The 19,003-nt window shown below is 40.5% G+C and overlaps 1 protein-coding gene across 5 annotated transcripts in view; it reads right to left on the minus strand.

Annotated features, from left to right (window-relative positions):
• CLTCL1 (clathrin heavy chain like 1) overlaps positions 1 to 19,003 on the minus strand; it is a 107,741-nt gene that overhangs the window by 80,169 nt on the left and 8,569 nt on the right. Inside the window, exon 1 of one of the 5 annotated variants that reach the window (XM_033954426.1) lies at positions 5,277 to 5,365. The exons of the other annotated variants lie outside the window; for them this stretch is intronic. Coding sequence (XP_033810317.1) covers positions 5,277 to 5,279 — 3 coding nt within the window. The 5' untranslated portion in view covers positions 5,280 to 5,365. Of the gene's footprint in view, positions 1 to 5,276; positions 5,366 to 19,003 lie in introns of those variants that run through there. 5 annotated transcript variants of the gene reach the window in all.

Raw genomic sequence — 19,003 nt, forward strand, 5'->3', positions numbered from 1 at the left:
GCAGCATCTCTCCTTCTTCTCCCTTCCCCCCTCCCTCTATCCAACATTAACTCTCTTCCCATACCTTTCCCTCCTCCCCTCCCAGCAGCATCTCTCCTAACTCCCTTCAAGTCCAGTAACAACTCTCCCTTTTCCAGACCTTCCCAGCCTCCTACAGTGGCTTCCTCCCCTTCCAGCAGCTCTCGGTACTTGCCTGCAGGAAGTTGCCGGTAAATCACTTCCCTGGCAAATTGGAGAGCTGGTGGGAGGGGAGACAGCCACTGTGAAGGCTCCCCAGGATCTTGTTTGCACACGCTGACCATCTCCCTCCACCTGCACCTGAATCTGCAGCTCTCTCCGGTCTAATCACAACTTCCCCGCGGCCCTCTTCAGCAACTCGGCAGGGGTGTCGATCAAGACACGCTGCCGACGTCGGGCCCTTCACTCTCTGAGTCCCGCCTATTTTGTTTCAACTTCCTGTTTCCGAACAGGTGAGACTCAGAGAGGGAAGGCCCCGACGTTGGCAGCCTGTCTTGATCGCCTGAGGCTGGGAGGAACATTAGTCGGGAGGAACCGCAGTCGGCAGGAAATTTAACTGCCGACTTGATCTCGCCGGCCCTGCGCCGACCGGCAGAAATTTTCTGCGGACCGGCGGTTGAAGAACTGTGATATACACCACAGGTTTGGTTCCATTTTTAGTGACTCCTGATGCAGGCGTTCCTCAGATGCCGAAACACAGTGTTGTGTCGGGTCCACAGCTTCTGCTTGTGTCCTTTCATGAAATAAACAATTTGGTTTCACATCAGTGTTCTTCAGTGGAGTGCTCATTGTCCGTTTCCACTTTCTTTTGCTCTGCTCCATAGACTGACAGGCAGCCCCGAGGACCTCAACTGTTCACGAGTGATGTCACTTTCTGTCCTGAAGGACTATTTAAATCAGCCAATACCATGGTATGCAGCCCACGGATGCATGCCCATGGCTAAAGGAGCCAAGAGCAGGAATTTAATCTCCGTATCCTGAAGAAGAGAAAGACAAAAGTGGTAACAACTACCACTAAGGGACCTATGGACCAAAATGTCTGGCCTGAAGCGAGTGGAGGGACCTCTGGAACTGTGAGCAATATTTCACCAACTGCCGTCTCCTTATCCTCAGGTGATCAAACTCCTCCTTCTCAACCTGGCAATTTCTCATGCTGATGAGGCACCCTCTTATCAAGCGAGTGCATACGCTCTGCAAGAACAGAATTTGGTAGGCTTCATTTTATCTAGAGTGCAAGTAGCCTCTGGCCCATCTAGAGTTCCATTATCCAATGACTAAACTAAACCTTAAATTTATAGACCGGGTCTTCAACCAAAAGGTGCTCGACTCGGTTTACAATAATGTAAATATAGTACATAAATATAGAAGAAGACTGTAATCTAGAATGCCTTAGCTTTCAAAGTGTTTAGTACACAAGAAAGTTTTCAGAGCTTTCCAAAATAAAACGAAGGGGCCTAGACTTCTAAGTGAAAGTGGTAACTCATTCCAGAGCTCAGTTAGTTAATATTTTGGGCTGCTGTAAGCAATGGAACTCTAGATACTCCCAGTTACACTATAGGATATATGGCAGGTTGTTACCAGGATAGAGCAAATGTATACAAAACACTGTTCCAGATGTGTGCCAGTTCTCTTGAGAAACAGTGGTTAAAGTGCCTGAGTTTGAGAATATATTTCTTGAAATTGAACCAACTCTTTTGTTGCTTCATTACAATCTGCTATTGCACCAAACATTAAAGATATATTAAGACTGAAGCATTGGATAATATTTCTAGAGATAGACATCTTAGATTTCTACAGTTTTCCTGTTACACATTATTTAGTTCCTTGAACAAATTAATTTGAGGGATGTTTGCAATATTCTCAAACTGATAACTCTATTCATTGAGAATATCCACTGTAGACCATCAATTACAGAGGACTTGATGAAGAGGGAGGAATGGACCAAATTCAGGGCCATATTAACATTATATTGGGCCCTGGGCAAACATTTGTTCCCGCCTTCCCACCCCATCATTATTTCACCTCTCCAAAAGCAGCAGAGAAAATTGCAGAACCTAGCAGTAATAGTTTGCGAGTGAGCTTTGCTACTGACCCTCAAGCCTTGCATTGAAGAATGCTAGTGTAGAAGGAATGAGGTTGAGACGGGTGCTAAAGAATGACAAGGGATTATTTCTCACAGTTTTATCCACGGGGACGGAAATAGTGATGAATTTTGTCACCATGTTTTGAATGGAGAAGCTTAATGGACAGAGCTGGAGAGCAGCCAAGTTATCCAATTCAAAAGGGAAACTCAGTCTTGGATTTTTGCAACCCTATCTTAGTAAATTATGGGCCCTGAAGTGCTGATTTCATTTGGTGGTATTAGGGACTGCGGACAGGACACTTCATTGGAATTCAAAGACAGAGCTGGCTAAAAAGTCTTCTTCCTGGAGGTGGATAACTCGGCAGCTCTGCAGCAGTGGGCAAGACATTTTCACTTTCCATTGCCTCCGGTACAAATCAGAGATCCCATGGGTGGACTGCTGAAAAGAATAAGATTTAAAGGCAGTGTACAAGATATAAATTTACAAAGTTTACAAGTGAAAAAAAGATCACAAATGGAAAATATTTAGCTTTTCTTAATGCATCTGAAAAGACACAGACAGAGTGGAGGCAGTATTAGGACTGAATTCAAGGAATTTGTCCTTGGGTTGAAAATTTCCCTCAGCTAAGAATGTGCACAGGTACCAATGAATCTCTCCACTCCAGCCCAGATTTTCTAAGGGAAGTTTTATTTATATGAGACTATCCTCTCCAGAGACACAGAAACATACACAAGTGCATGCACTTCCTATCTCTCTTTACTAGTGCTGTTCTGTTGCTCAAATGCTCCTTAAGATAGTGCCTGCCCCACTTCCCTCCCAGGTTTGTCCATCACATAAATTCTGGTATCTCCTGCCAGTTCTTTTTCTCAGCGGACAGCAAATCCTAAATATTACCCCCCCACATCCCCATTCTTCAGTCCTAATCCTGTACAATTCCTACCCCCAGATGACTTACTAGTTCCACCGATTCTCTCCAAAGACCCTGTGCAAGGTTGCCAAATACTTTTCTAAAATCCCGCCTGTTTACCTTGAAAAAGCAACCTAATGTATTTCATTATACAGGCAAACATCCAACTTAGGTCAGGCTCATGCTTACGAACTGAGGGTGCTGCTTCTCCCTTCCTGTCCCGATACGACCCTCTTTCTCCCTTCCTGTCCCAATGCAACCCTCTTCCTTCCTCTTTGTCCCAGCACACCCCTCATCATCCTTTCCTCCCTTTGTTCTGTGTCCAAAATTCATGCCTCCCTCATGCAGGAGTTTACTTCCTATGGCCGGCTCCCTCCTCCCAGTCACATTTCTCTTCACAAAGCCACAAGCAGGGGCTCCTGCACACTGCCCATGGCTGACCCAGAAGCCTTCCCTCTGATGTCAGAGATATGATTGAGGACTTAGATTTCTAAATTCAGTATTTCCCTTTTAAATGTGAATAATTTTTGATTCTCTGTAAACAAGTAGACCGAAGGAACCAAAGCTTCTACAGAGGGACTTTCTGTAACAAATTCAATTCTAGTAAGAGAAAAAGAATAAAACCAAATGAAAACTCGAAGACCCAGAAAGACCCGATTGAAGAAAAAAAGCCAAACAAACAAACATGTGTGTGTACCGAGAGCAATCCAAAATAGGTGGAAGGTAATAGTGTCTTCCTTGTCTTAATGCTTCCCTGATCCATCAGACAGGCAAGTCCTGAACTTAACATACTGCTATATTAAAGGAGCTAGCTCGTGCACTGCATTAATCCAAGGAATCTAGACAGAGCTGCTGGAAAAAAAAATGAGTTTGGTGAAGAACAGACCTGCTGCAGAATATCTATGTAATGTCGGGGAAATATGTCCTGCAGCAGTCCCGATAAGACAAGACAGAGGTTCCAGAATAGGCACCAAGCTTTCTGCTGAACTTACGGAAAGGTGGAACTTTTTTTGGCCACAAGGCAGCTCTGGTCGTCAGTTCAGTGCTCTAAAACAGTGGTTCCCAACCCTGTCCTGGAGGTTCCCTTGCATTCGTGTTTAATCTTGTCTGTCATTTCTCGTCTGTCATTTCTCCATCAGTCTCTTCGGACTGCCCTGGAGGTCGGTAGTAGATGACGATCTTCGTATCCATTCCATTTGTTCCCGGTATTTTGGCCCAGAGAGACTCTACCTTATTGTTCGTTTCCGGTGTGTTCTCTCTGCTAGACTCAATTCCCTCTTTTATGTATAGGGCAATACCCCCAACTTTTTGTCCTACTCTGTCTGTGGTATAGCTTGTATCCCAGTAGCACAGTGTCCCAGACGACGTCCTCGTTCTACCATGTTTCCGTGATGCCTAGAAACAATGACAAATCTGTAGGGAACCTTGCCATATCTTCACCTAAAGTGAGCCACTTAAAGGTCTCGAGACATGGCCTAAGAATAGCCAGTGCTCTCCAAGAGATGCAAGGCTGAAAGCTGCCCATAAAAGTGTGTGGGGGGGGGGGGGGAGGATAAAGTGGCAGCTCTTGCATTGGTATGCTTACTGCAATGCGAGACTGAAAAAGGAAGGAGGTGGTCTTTCCTCAATGAGGAATTGACCATACACCGCAGGGTCCTCTGCAAAGAATGTTGCAAGATGAGCCCTACCAACTTGCAAAAGTGATATTGTCATTCTTGGATGTGCCGCTGAAGAGCAGCTGTGCTTTACCTCAACTACTCCAGTTGCAGCAAAAACTTAGGATTGTGCTGTGCTTAATTGGGAGGGATGTCCTTTCACAGCTATGACGGGCAGCTACCCGCATGAGAACCCTCAGCAGTTGCTGAACAGAATGTTCTCTCCTGCGTCCCAAAAGCAGGCGGAAGCTACCATTCTACCATGAGAAGCTCCACTCACCTGAAAGAAGAACTAACAGCAGGTCTTTGTGTGCATCCCTTGAATGTCTTTCTTCAAGCTATAAGAACATAGTGAGGGAGGAAAGGAGGGAAGAGACTGAGAGCCCAATGAATATTCTCTACTAGCCTCTACCATCGATCACGACTTGCTTTTAAACAGGCTTGAAGAAATAGGCATAAACGAGAGAGTTCTAGCTTGGTTCACTTCTTATTTTTCCAACCGTACTTCTATAGTCAGATTTAATAATGAAGAATCTACTTCATATTCATCATCATTTGGAATACCTCAAGGTTCCATACTTTCCCCTTTACTGTTTAATATCTTTCTCTCACCATTATTAGGACTATGTCAGTCCATAGGTTTCATTCCATATTCATACGCTGACGACATCCAACTCATTCATCCCTTGGATCCAGAAAATAACACTGAAATTACATTTATTAATCAAAAATTAGAACAAATTCAAAACTGGCTCACTTCAAATAAACTAGCGTTAAATATCAACAAGACCAAATTAATGATATTCAACTGGAAAAAAAACATAATACTTTCAAAACCGTTTACTCTTAATAATATCTCACTCAATCTGGTATCCTCGGTCAAAATTCTCGGCGTAATATTAGACGACAAATTAATTTATCATGAACACATTTCTCTTATCGTTAAAAACTGCTTCTTCAAATTACGTCAGATCCGTTCAATTGCTAAATTTCTTAGTTCAACTTCAATAAAAATTCTTATCCACTCCTTAGTAATATCAAAAATTGATTACTGCAATGCATTACTTTTAAATATTACACAGAAAGAAAAAAGAAGATTGCAGTTAATACAGAATACAGCCATAAAATTAATTTACAATGCGAAAAAATATGATCACGTTTCCCCACTATTCAAAGATGCTCATTGGCTACCAATTAGCCATAGGATAACGTTTAAAATAATGCTTCTCATTTTTAAAACTTTATCATCTAACGAACCACAATTTATTTCCAGATCACTTATTCCACACAAAATCCAACGTACACTTCGTTCATCAGATCTAAATTTACTTTCCGTCCCTTCTTTGAAAATTATAGGGACTAGGAGATCGGACATGTTTACAGTGATGGGACCACAATGGTGGAATGCCCTTCCTCAGTTCATTAGAATTGAACAAGACCTCGCAACATTTAAAAAACTTTTAAAAACTTATTTATTTAATGATGCTTTTAACGCCTGAAAACAACTTACCTTAGGGTCACTTTTTTAATTGTGCTTTGGCCTCTTAACCCCTTACCTTTTGTTTTTACCTGCTTTTCTTAACCCAAGATTGTAACTTTTTAATTTTTTCCTCCCACTTCTAGTACGTATTATATTTAAATTATTGTTAGTATATTAGTATTTCTGTTTCTTTACTTGAAAATGTACATCGCTTAGTAATGCTAATAGGCGATTCATCAAATGTTTAATAAACTTGAAACTCACAGCACTGCCATTTCATAACTTCCTTTACTCAACTGGGATCCGGTTCATGAACCAGTCCAGGGAGCCATCCCCAGATAGCCTTCTTCCAGTCTGCTAGACAGCTCGATACCAGCCCCCACCCACCCTCCAGAGAAACCTGAATGAGAAAAATGGGACTTAGAAACATACATGTATTTTCCAACGTCTTTTCTTCTTTTCCAGGTTTTGCTTTAATATTGGGAGGACGCCTCCTTAAATTTAACTAACGACAACTTGTTTCAAAGCTTATCCAGCCTATCAAATCAGAACCTACACAGTGAACCATCACCATCTGCTGAAGACAGAAATATTGAATATGGGAGCCTACATAATACCTTTATGGAATTCACCCTATAGGACTACTTTCTTTTTGTCTCCATCCGCTGGCTGACAGACACAGCACCTACAGGTTATTTATTCATTCAGTTTTCTATACTGTTCTCCAAGGAGAGCTCAGAATGGTTTACATTAGTTTATTCAGGTACGCAAGCTTTTTTCCCTGTCAGTCCCAGCTGGCTCACAATCTATTTAATGTACCTGGGGCAATAGGGGGATTAAGTGACTTGCCCAGGGTCACAAGGAGCAGTGTGGGTTTTGAACCCACAACCCCAGGGTGCTGAGGTTGTAGCTTTAACCACTACGCCACACTTCTCATGAGAATTCACAGGAGCCATTCAGGAAGCCGCTTAGTGCCAAGCAACAGCGTCAAAGCGCGCTACTGCTTAGTACCGCTCAGCGGCTAAAGCCGGAACTCGTGGCAGTGACTGACTGGGTTAGCAGTGGGGCAGGAGCATGGAAAGCTTGTTCCTGCCTGCTACACCTCTGGACCACCAGGGATTCCAGTGGCAAAGGAGGTACGATGGACAGGGCAAGGAGGGGGGACTGGGTGCAGAGCCTGACAGGGGAGGGCACTTGAATATTAAGCCGCCCGACTTATTTGAGTCAACCAGTTTTCCTCCTTTTTGGGGGGAATAATGGGGGTCTCGGCATATTTGGATCGACATATTTGAGTACATATGGTAAAACAAACTGATAATATAAAACATTAAATGAAAGATTTAAAAAGAAGTTAAGGCAAAAAGCAAATGGTGTCTTCAATTTTTATTCCAAGGTTTAAAAAATCCTTTTCCCAATTACATGTCATACACATATGAGCTCTAGATATCGGGATCAGCTAATGAAAAAAATGCAAGAAAACTTGTTTTCACTCTCTGAGCAATATTAAATGAGTACCAGTCCCCTCCCCACCTCCCCTCAACACACATACCTATTGGCTGGAATAGAGAACCAGAGAAAGTAAAATTCTGTACCAATTGTTACTCATTTTTTTAAAATCCTTTTTCCCTATGCAGCTCTCATCAGGAAGCCATCAGGTTCCCGCATTAGTATTTTAGTAGTATGCTGACCCAAATTTCCATTTTATAATAACTCAAGTTCCTCAAATACTTCCTGTGGTTGAGCAGAATGCAGTTCACTCCAGAGCTATCTAGTCTTGTGCTCCACTCAGCCACTAAAGTAGAGTGACAGGCTACAGCAGGGCTGCCCAAGTCCGGTCCTCGAGATCTACTGGCAGGCCAGGTTTTCAGGATATCCACAATGAATATGCATGAGAGAGATTTGCCTGCACTGCCTTCTTAGTATGCAAATCTCTCTCACGCATGTTCATTGCGGATATCTTGAAAACCTGGCCTGCCAGTAGATCTCAAGGACCGGACTTGGGCAGCCCTGGGCTACAGAATGTTGCGACTATACAACATTCTCACCCCCAATACAATTCAGTTATAAATACTGAGGCGGATTTATTTGCTATACTGCCCATCAAACGCTAGGCCTGCTGAGGCAGTTTACTATAAAACAAATTAAATGCAATATCAAATAAAGTAACATATTACATGCAACAAAGTAAACTGAATGCTGCTACCTTATGAAGCTTCAGCATCCACATCCTCTATACCAGTGGTCCATGGCCCACGGCCATCTGACAGCCGGGCCGCGAGAGATCCCCTTGTGCAACATCTTTTCATCCCACACAGCAAAACCCCGTTGACCCTCCAACCGCGAGGTCGACATACCTCCATGGTGGCAGCAGCACTGAACAGGCTGCTTCGCTGCCTTCCACACCGGGGCCTTCCCTCTGCCGCCGCTTCACTGATGCACAGGAGGATGGAAGGGAGAGATGGAAAGATGCAGCGCAGGGGGATGGGTTGGTGGGGACATCAGGGTTCTGCTGCACATGGGGGATGGGAGGGAGAGATGGAAAGATGGTTTGGTGGGGTCATCGGAGTTCTTCTGCATGGGGGGAAGGGAAGAAGAGATGGAAAGATGCTGTGCAGGGGGATGGATTGATGGGGTCGTCAAGGTTCTTCTGCACGCGTGTCACTGTCTTCCATCGTCCCCAGATGGGATCGTTTGGTTGCAGGAAAACAAGCTCCCACTAATTCTGCATTATGGTAAGTTGTATAATTTGTATTACAATATTATAAACTTAGTAATAGAAATGTAATGTATATTGTGTATAAAACTGCCCTACGGACTCCCCCCCCTTGGAAAAAATTGCTTCTATAAAGCGGTCCTTGGTGTCAAAAAAGTGGGGGACCACTGCTCTATACTTCATCCCTGAGAGGCAAACCGAAAAAAAAAAATAAGGTTCCATTTCTTTTCTTATATTTGTTAAAACAAACATTCTTCCTGTTGAAAATAAGAGAGCCAAGGCATTCCACAGGGATGAACCAAACACAAGAAAACAGCCTGGTGAGTGCATTCCAAGCGAGCCTCGACGGGAGGAGGAATGAACAGAGGTTAGGAAAAATCAGAGTCCTTGTAAAGAGATATGAGACAAAACAGTCAGCCCAGTACAAGGAGCAATCCATACATAGTGCCCTATGAGCAAGACATGAGGATCTCACATCTAATTTGGTAAACCATCGGAAGCTAGTGGCATGTCTTCAATAAAGGAGTAAAGCACCAACAAAAATACCCCAGCACACACAACTTCTTCCTATACTGGTGTACTAATTAGTACACAGAAAAAATAAATGAGACACCAGACAGGGAACAAGCCATGGCAGATTTACTCTCCTTTTTCAATCACTGCACATTAAAAAATGAAAATGCCATTATTGCACTTATCTTTAATCAAACGTAGCGGGTTATGACACATTTCGCAAAATAAGCTGCTTTGGAGGACCTGAAAATAGAACTTCTCAACATACCAGTCTCACTCTAGTCCATCTTCATTTCATATTCTGAAGTTGGAATTGGTGGTCCACTTGCAAAAAACATGGCACACTTTTTAGACAGTTCACTGTTCTTGTTTTTGCCAGTGGTCCACCGACTCCCTCATATATGTGCCATTTATGGAATGTCCTTATGATTTTGTAGCAAGGCCTGAAGTCTATTTGAATATAATATTTACCTGTCAAATTGTTGAGTCACACAACATGTCACCAGGACGCTCTGAATTGTCATAGGAACATAATCCTCACCATACTGGACATATCAAGGTCCAAGCAGCATAGAATTCCATTTCTATCAGTGGCTAATCCAGCTACAGAATCAAAAGTATCAGCATGCTGAAGAAACCACATTGCTTGGATACAAGTTAGGCCAGAATGTGTATTTAAAAGAATGGGGGGAGGTAGAAGGGAATCTGTGGAATTTGCACATAATGGGAGTTTCTCTAAAGAATACTTTAACAAAGCCGATGTAGTGTATGTCCCAGTTGAATTAAAGCAATAGCAGAGATTCCAATTTCTACTCCTGGTAGAATTCTGTGCAAAAAATTTGAAAATTCCGCAAACATCTTCAATATTTATTTGCAGTATTTTGCAAAGAATTCCCCATAAGACTTTAAATCCCTACTTGCTTATCATTGAAGTATATTTTTACAGAATCGTCTCAACTGATTAGTTTTCTCTCAGCGAAACGTCTTGAAAAAGGAATAACAGCGCCCATGGAAGGTTAGCTCCCCTCACTGTAGTAAGACATGGATTTTCTTTTAATTAATTTGATTTATATTTGTCCTACTCTTTAAATCTTGGATCCAATATATGGAGGACTAGTGTGTGATCAGCTAGATCATTATTACCTTATTTATCTATTTTTATTTTCAGCTGAATTATGATTGTGGTATATTTTAATTTTGGAAATTTAGTTCAGTATGTTGTTTCATCTCACTTTACTGTACAAGATGTATATGCTTGGTAATATTGTAAAATTCTATAAATAAATAAATAAAAAAATCCCTACTTGCCTTTTCCTTTCTCAGGCTCCAGTTTCCTCAGTTCCTTGTCTCACTCCTACTACAGTTCTGTTTACAGATGCCTTTGAATGTTAATTTCTCCCCAGCATTTCTCAAAACACAGGATTTGAATCCCCCTCCAGTGTTTCTCTTTTAGCTCTCTCTTTCCTATCGAATATTGTATTTCTTCCCCTGCCTCTCCTGGCCGTGTCTGTATGTCCTTGTCATTGTGATCACCTATTTTATTTTTTAGATATTTTTAATAATGTACCTGCTTAAGTCATTTTATAAGTCAAATTTTAATAAACTTCTGTTCCTCTCTAAATCCCAAAATGACCCATAATTATGACTTCCCCTAAAATCTTCTCCCGCATGCAATACCCCAACCTCTCATTCTTTCTTTCTATTCACCTCCCCAGTTATCATTGAATTTTTCCTCCCCAGTCCCCTCCATGGGAAGCCTTTAGCTTGCTGCTCCCACCTCCATGACATATTTGCCCTTTTACTCTGCCCCCAAAACCTCCTGGCACACTCATCCCTTTTGTCTGCCACCAATCCCCCATTGCACACTCACATTTTTTCTGTCCCTAACAAAATCTCTTTACATATTGTAGAAACTTTACAAATAGGTATTAACCTACACTCTACTCTCTCTTTTCTTGCTCAGATTAACTATTGATTAGAAAATTTTTCTGGAATTTACGTTCACTGAAATCTGTGCGCCCATTGTTTTATACCCAACACTTTTCAATCTTAGTCCAATTATTTTAGCACAACTGGATTACTGTAACTCAGTCATCCAAGTAGAAGAAATTGCAGTTAATACAAGATATGGTTGAATGATTGATTTTCAATAGAACAAAATATGAACACGCAACACCTCTTTTCAGGACTCTCCATTGGTTGCCCATTCGAAATAGAAATAAATTTAAAATGTGTCTGTACAGTTTTTAAAATTTTTCTTCATGGTCAGTTTTCCAATTCACTTATATCATTATCATCATACTCACCGAGTCAGAGAAGTCAAAGATTTACAACAGGGTATATTTTATCTTTTCCTTCTCATAAAGGTGATCAAATTAAAGCTTCTGTTTTTCATTCTTGCTCTTCATTTCATTTCATTTTTTTTTTTTTTTTAATTTATAAATTTTCAAATATACATAATCAAGATTAACTTGTACAGAAAGCAAGATTCAAGAGGTAAAAGAAGACAATCCAAACAAGATTATACAAATTCAAAATGAAAAATTACTAAATTAAATCTTGCTCAAGTCCTCTATTAGGATCCAAGATTAAATTAAAACGGAATTGAAGCAAATTGTTATGAGGAAAAAAATCAGTTATAGGTTTGCAGTGCTAAGGGCAGTCATCTATCCTTCATTGAGCATTCTCCAGCCTTGACAGAGACAGAAATGTTGTCAGTTATGAAGGTTCGAAGAAAACAAATCTGTGTGATTTATAATGAATTCATTTACAAGGATATCGGAGAAAAAAAGTAGCACCCAAGGCTGTAATACCAGGTCTCAACAAAATAAATTCTTTCCTATGCCTCTGTGTATCCCTGGCCAAATCGGGAAACATTTGAACTTTAAGACCCAAAAACTCTTTTTGTTTGTTTTTAAAGTTCAATTTTAGAAGCCACGTTTTATCTAAGGTAAGAGCGACTGAAAAGAGCAAAGTAGCCGGAGTAGCTACTTCCCTAACAGAAGTCTCTAATAAGGCTGATACGTCCAATGGATCTTGAGTCGCTGCTTGTGAGATCTTTTGCTCTTTAACTGGAAGATAGTAAACCTGTGTAAGTGGGGATATAGAAGACTCACGTTCCTTATATTCAACTTGATGTATTTTATCTGATCTATGTATTACTTCTTTCTCTGCCATGCCGGTATTTTCTGCATTGTATTGTAAATGCTTTCTGTCTTTATCTGTTTTTAAGTCCATTATTCTAATTTGTATTTTATCTGTATCCCATGTATTAGCTCACCATGTTGTGAACCGCCTAGAACTTTTTTGGTATGGCGGTATATAAGAAAATTATTATTATTATTATTATTTCCATTAAGTAGCGATTCAACATTTCCCTAGGAGTTGTTGTAGCAAATCCTAGGGAAGTTAATCAATCTTAGATTACATCTAGAAAAATTTTCAAGTGACTCAAGTTTTCTTTTTAGATTCGTGTTGTCCTTATTTAGTGTCTCCTGCATTAATTTTGAAGATTTTATATTTTGTTGTTGAGTTTCTATTTGTGATTTAAAATCACCAGTTATTTTCTATAATTCAAAGATATCACTATCATGCTCATTAAGTCAAGCTTCTATCTGTTGAAATTGAGGAGCCATAATTTTGGGTATGTTAGCTACCAGGTTCCACAGGGCATCCAAAGTTACTTCCTGGGGCTTGTGAAGTTGAGGAAATTGTAAATATAACAGTTTTTGCTCACCCACTGGCAAGTCTTCCTGTTGCTGTTCAGGCTGTGTTAAACCAACCCCGGCAGTTGTTGAATCCTCCAAATCCATACTCAGGTTCCCTTGAAAGGACTGAGAACCTGAGTCCTCATTCCCCGTAGCGATCTCCACTGCCCACGGAGCAGGTAGCACTCCGATTCCCGGAAGCTCCCCCTCCCGCGGGGAGCTGGTAGTCTGGGGATGCGGGGGCGGTGCTCTCATGTCACGACTAAAAGTTGTTTCAAGCCCCAAGGAGGACTGCTGCATACTGCTTCATTGCAGCGTCTCCAGCGGAGTCCTGCATGCGCCTAATGAGCGCCTCAATATTGCCGATAGCGGGGGTCTCTGAGCGTCATGAGGCATCAGCAACGCTTCTCCCTCTCCTCTTCGGCATTTTCCAGGTAAGAAGTTGTGAAGCCAATGGAAAAAAAATTGTAATGTAGGGGAGACTCGCTGGAGCAAACGCACAGCAAACCTATGCTGACGCCATCTTAGATCCGTGAATCTCAATGAGCTTTCCTTGTGATCCATTTCATTTCTAACTGGAATGAGTTACCTCTCAATTTATTAAACTTTTCAAAAAAAAAAAACCAACAAAAAAAAACTGAAAACTTCATTTGTCTTTTATGACTTCCCTTTTTTAAAAAAATATAATTTGTAAAACGCTTAAAAACCATGATTTGCATTTAATCAAAAATTTTAATAAACCTGAAAACTTGAATTATATGATGTCCTTTAGAATTTCATTTTATTTTATTTTCTATCAAATCTTTAAGAAGTATTTTATATTATAAATTTAAATTGTGTAAACCATGTTTAGTTTTATCCAATAGTCTGATAGAATGTTTTCAAAGTCATGTTTTGGGAGGTCCCTAATGATCTTCTAACGAAGCTTTACTCTAGAACAGGGATGGGCAACTCCAGTCCTCGAAGGCTGGAATCCAGCTGGGTTTTCAGGCTTCCCCAAAGAATATGCATGAGATCTATTTGCACGCACTGCTTTCAATGCATATTCATTGGGGAAATCCTGAAAACCCAACTGGATTCTGGCCCTTGAGGACTGGAGTTGTCCACCCTTGTTTTAGAGTCTAGTGCAAATGGAAATACCCAAACACATAACTCAGCTGATAAAGAACCTATATGAAAATCAAGAAGCTGCAGCAAGAACTGAATATGGTAACACTGGTTGGTTTCCAATGAAACGTGGTGTCAGGCAAGGATGCATCTTGTCACCTTACCTGTTCAACCTGTTTGGTGAAACCATCTTCAGAAAAGCAAATTTGGAAGAAGCTAGTGTTGGTTTCACAGTTGGTGGCTGAAATATAAACAACCTGTACTATGCAGATGATACAACGCTTATCACCAGAGCAAAGATGACATGCTATATCTACTGAGAAATGTCAAAGTTGAAAGTCATAACAAGGAATTAGAACTGAATGTAAACAAAATGAAGATCATAAACACGGAAAAAAATGAAGACTTTGAGCCTGAAGGGATGAAATTCTTCACAACTTCTATTTTAATATCCTGGGCTCTTTTGTAAACAAAGATGCAATTAGCAGGGAGGAAATACTCTGCAGAATAGCACTTGGTAATGCTTCAATTAAAGCTCCTGACAAAGTATTCAAAGACAAAGAGACAACACTTCAAATGAAGATCAGACTTATCCACGCACTCATTTTCTCAGTGGTTAGTTACAGATGCGAAAGCATACTAGGGAAACAAGACAGAAAGAAGAATGACTCATTTGAGCTTTGGTGCTGGAGAAGGATTTTTAGGCATGCCGTGGACCACCAGAACTAACAAATCGATTCTGGAAGAGATCAAACCGGCAATGTGTCACTTAAACCCAAAAAATGAAGTTACGACTGCCTTATTTTGATCACACCATCAGAAGAAAGAGATCACTGGAGGAGGACATCAAGTTTGGGAAGATCGAAGGAACCAAGCAAAGAGGGCGACCTGCAATCAGATGGCTGGACACGTTGAAGACAACCATAAGGATGACGCTGGAGGACTTTTCCGGACTAGCACAAAACAAATTTCTTTTTAGATATGCAATTCAAGTCGCTAGGACTCGAACACGAGTCGATGGCACCTAACAACAACAAACCATGTTGAGCCCTATTTCTTTAGGGATGATATATTATAAGATGAAATATTAGATTATATTAGATGATTAAGTCCCTGAACATTTAGAGAGAGAACATTAAGATCTTGATATATATGAAATAAGGAATAATTAGAGTATCCACAAATATGTAAGACAGTGTACAGAAATGAAAGCCCTCCACATTGTCTGCATATTTATATAATAGTAACAACAAGAAAAAAGAACAGTGAACTTTGAGAACAATAGGTTATACCAGGGATCTCAAAGTCCCTCCTTGAGGGCCGCAATCCAGTCGGGTTTTCAGGATTTCCCCAATGAATATGCATTGAAAGCAGTGCATGCACATAGATCTCATGCATATTCATTGGGGAAATCCTGAAAACCCGACTGGATTACGGCAATCAAGGAGGGACTTTGAGACCCCTGGGTTATACCTTATAAGAACATGAGAAAGTGTGAATGGTGTATGAGAGCTGCACTGACCTCCAAATGTAGTCATAATGTATGTCACCAATATATCAACTGCTCGGAAACATATTTAAGTCACAGGAGCAGTTTGTTCTTCTAGATTGGGGTTGTCCAATGTCAGTTATTGAGGGCTGCAATCTAGTCGGGTTTTCAGGATTTCCCCAATGAATTTGCATGAAACTATTTGCATGCACCAAGGAAATACTTTTTTACAGAAAGAGTGGTAGATGCGTGGAACAGTCTCCCAGAAGAGGTGGTGGAAACATAGACTGTGTCTAAATTCATGAGGGCCTGGGCTAGGCAAGTGGGATCTCAGAGAGAGAAAAAGAAATAATGGTTACTGTGGATGGGCAGACTAGATGGGCCATTTGGCCTTTATCTGCCATCATGTTTCTAAGTTTCCATTGTATGCAAATAGATCTCGTGCATATTCATTGGGGAAATCCTGAAAACCCAACCTGGCGAGGGCTGAGGTTGGATGTCCATGTTCTAGATCAGTGGTTCCCAATCCTGTCCTGGAGAATCACCAGCCAGTTGGGTTTTTGAGATAGCCCTAATGAATATGCATGAGATAGGATTTGCATATAATAAGAGGTGACAGGCATGTAAATGTGCCCCATGCATATTCATTAGGGCTATCCTGAGAACTTGACTGGCTGGTGGAAGCCACTGTTCTAGACAGTCTCTCAAAAAGTCTGGATTATCAAAAAATTTTGTAACATTTCTGTACGTAATTTTCATTTAAAATAGACCTTATTGGGATCCAATGGATTTTAAATTTAGGTCTCATCACAAGAAAGCTTTTTAATGCTCTTGCTGTGATTTTTGCCAGACCTGGTGTTATAATGATCTTTTTCCTTGATATGTAAATTTGTTGACAAGCTTTAGATGACTAAAGAATTTGTAAATCTTGAATGTGTCTGAGCAATTTTAATACAAAGGGCCTTGGATAGTTTGAATTTTAAAAGGCTTAGAGAGGACCCTGTGTGTGCCATCTCCAGTGGAGGTTGAAATTCTAATGATGCATGTCTGGTTTTGGCATCTCTAGTCCTTGTATTGCACATCATACAGAGGTCTTCAGTTCCTGTTGATCTTTAATACTTTGGGACAGTGACAGCTTTGGACCAGATTCAGACAGTGTTTATACTAACTTAGCAGATTTGGCCTTCTTACATCCAGCCACCCCAGTATAACGAAGATGAGTGTTCCAAAAAAGCGCAAAACCTACCACTTTCATAATGAATGGGAAATGGACTACATCATGGTGAAAGACAAGTATTGCTGTCTAATTTGTAATGCCCCAGTATCCTTGCCCAAAAAGGGTAATCTGTAGCAATAAGTTTGATGCTGATTTTTCACCCAAAAGTGAAATTTGTAAACTTAAGCTCAAAGAACTTAAATTGAAATTGGCTACTCAGCAACAGTTGATGGTAAAGCCAAGGTCACATTCTGTCAATGCAACCATAGCATCCTTCAAGATCAGCAACCTGATCGCAAAGAAATGCAAACCTTTCACTGAAGAGGAATTTGTAAAAGATTGTTTTCTTGAAGCAGCTGACAATCTTTTTGAAGGATTTAAAAATAAGAAAGAGATCATAGCTGCTATTCAAGATGTACAATTGTCAAGAAACACAGGCATGTGGTGAATAGAAAAGGTTGGAGGATGTTTCAAGTTGTGTTGCTTTCTCACTCCAACTGGATGAATCTACAGGTATAAGAGACAAAGCCCAGTTTATTAGTCTTTATACGGATGGTTTTTGAAGGTTTCAGTGTTAAAAGAGAACTACTGTACTTGGAATGATTTCTTGAAAAATGGAAAACTACCGGTCAAGAAATATTCAGTTTTTTTCCATTCTTTTGTGACAAAGTGTAATCTTCCATTGCATAGACTTGTTTCCATCACTACATAGAGCAAGAGCAATGGCAGGTGAGGTTAAGGGTTTCATAGCCCTCTGTAAACAGCATGATGACTTCCCAGATTTCCTTTCTACCACTGCATCATTCACCAGGAAGTTTTGGCAAGCAAGAAACTCAATACAAAGACTGTCATGGACATCACTTTCAAAATTGTAAATCTTACTTTTGATGAAGGTGCAGCGGAAATCATTTTGCACACAGTTGTAAAGTGGCTAAATAGGCACAAATTTCTGCAAAGATTTTGTGATTTCCTGAATGAAATAAGAAGTTTTTTGAAGGAGAAGGGAGATAACCAAGCAGAGTTGGAAGATGAGGAGTGGTTATGTGATCTGGCATTTCTCGAAGACTTTACAGGCGAACTAAGCGATATGAACCTTGAACTACAAGGTAAAAACAAATGCTTTGGCGAGATGAGTACAGTTTCATCCTACAAGAGCAAATTTGAGATGACTGACCTTGCAAACAACGCTTTTGATCATTTTCCTAATACGCAGGACTATTTAGGACAATATCAAAATTTTGTTTTTCAGAATGAGAAGTATTTCACAGAAATCTGTTCTGTTAATCCAGGAATTCGAAAATAGATTCTGTGACTTCCCCAAAATTGGAACAGTTGTGGAGTACTTATGTAGATGTGGACATTAAAGAAACTGCAGCGCTATCAGTAAAAATTACTCATTGAACAAGCCATCTCTTGAAAATGAAATATTAACCCTTAAAAAATGGCATTTTTCTCAAGACCTGTGCTGAGCAAGAATCGTTTTGGAAGCTAGTGCCTAGAGAAAAATTTCCCAACTTGAGAAGATGCAGTGAAGCTGTACATTCTTGTTTCGGTTCAACTTATTTGTGTGAATCTGCGTTTTACCATCTGAAAATGACAGAGTACATACACAACGTTCCAACATGACAGATGAACATCTCCAGAATTCCCCGAGACTGGCCCTCACACAATATTCACCCAACTTCAAAAAGCTGGTGGATGAAATGCAGGCTCAGACGTCTCACTAATGAGCAAGAGCGAAATATTAAAGATTGTGCAAGATCAGCCTGGATCACTACTCAACCCAAATTTAACACAAATTACTCAATAAAACTTAAAGAAAAAATGTACTTTCCATTTCCCCTCACAGTTCTTACTGGATCTTTATGTCTGTGTTTTGTTTTTGCTTAATTTGCTTTTTATTTATTTCGATTTCTAGCCCATCCTCCCCGAAGCTCAGAACTGGTTACATCAGGACATTCACAATGCAAACATTATACAAAAACGGGGTATGATGGAAGAAAATTATTAAATTTCAGAGACTAAGGGCCTGCTGTGTGGTAACAGCCCCAAAGCCCATAGAGATTTAATGGGCTTCGGGGCTGTTGCTACTAGCGTGGCTTTGTAAAACAGGC

Source organism: Geotrypetes seraphini, chromosome 8 (assembly GCF_902459505.1).
Source record: "Geotrypetes seraphini chromosome 8, aGeoSer1.1, whole genome shotgun sequence".
In the NCBI taxonomy this organism is placed as follows: domain Eukaryota; kingdom Metazoa; phylum Chordata; class Amphibia; order Gymnophiona; family Dermophiidae; genus Geotrypetes; species Geotrypetes seraphini.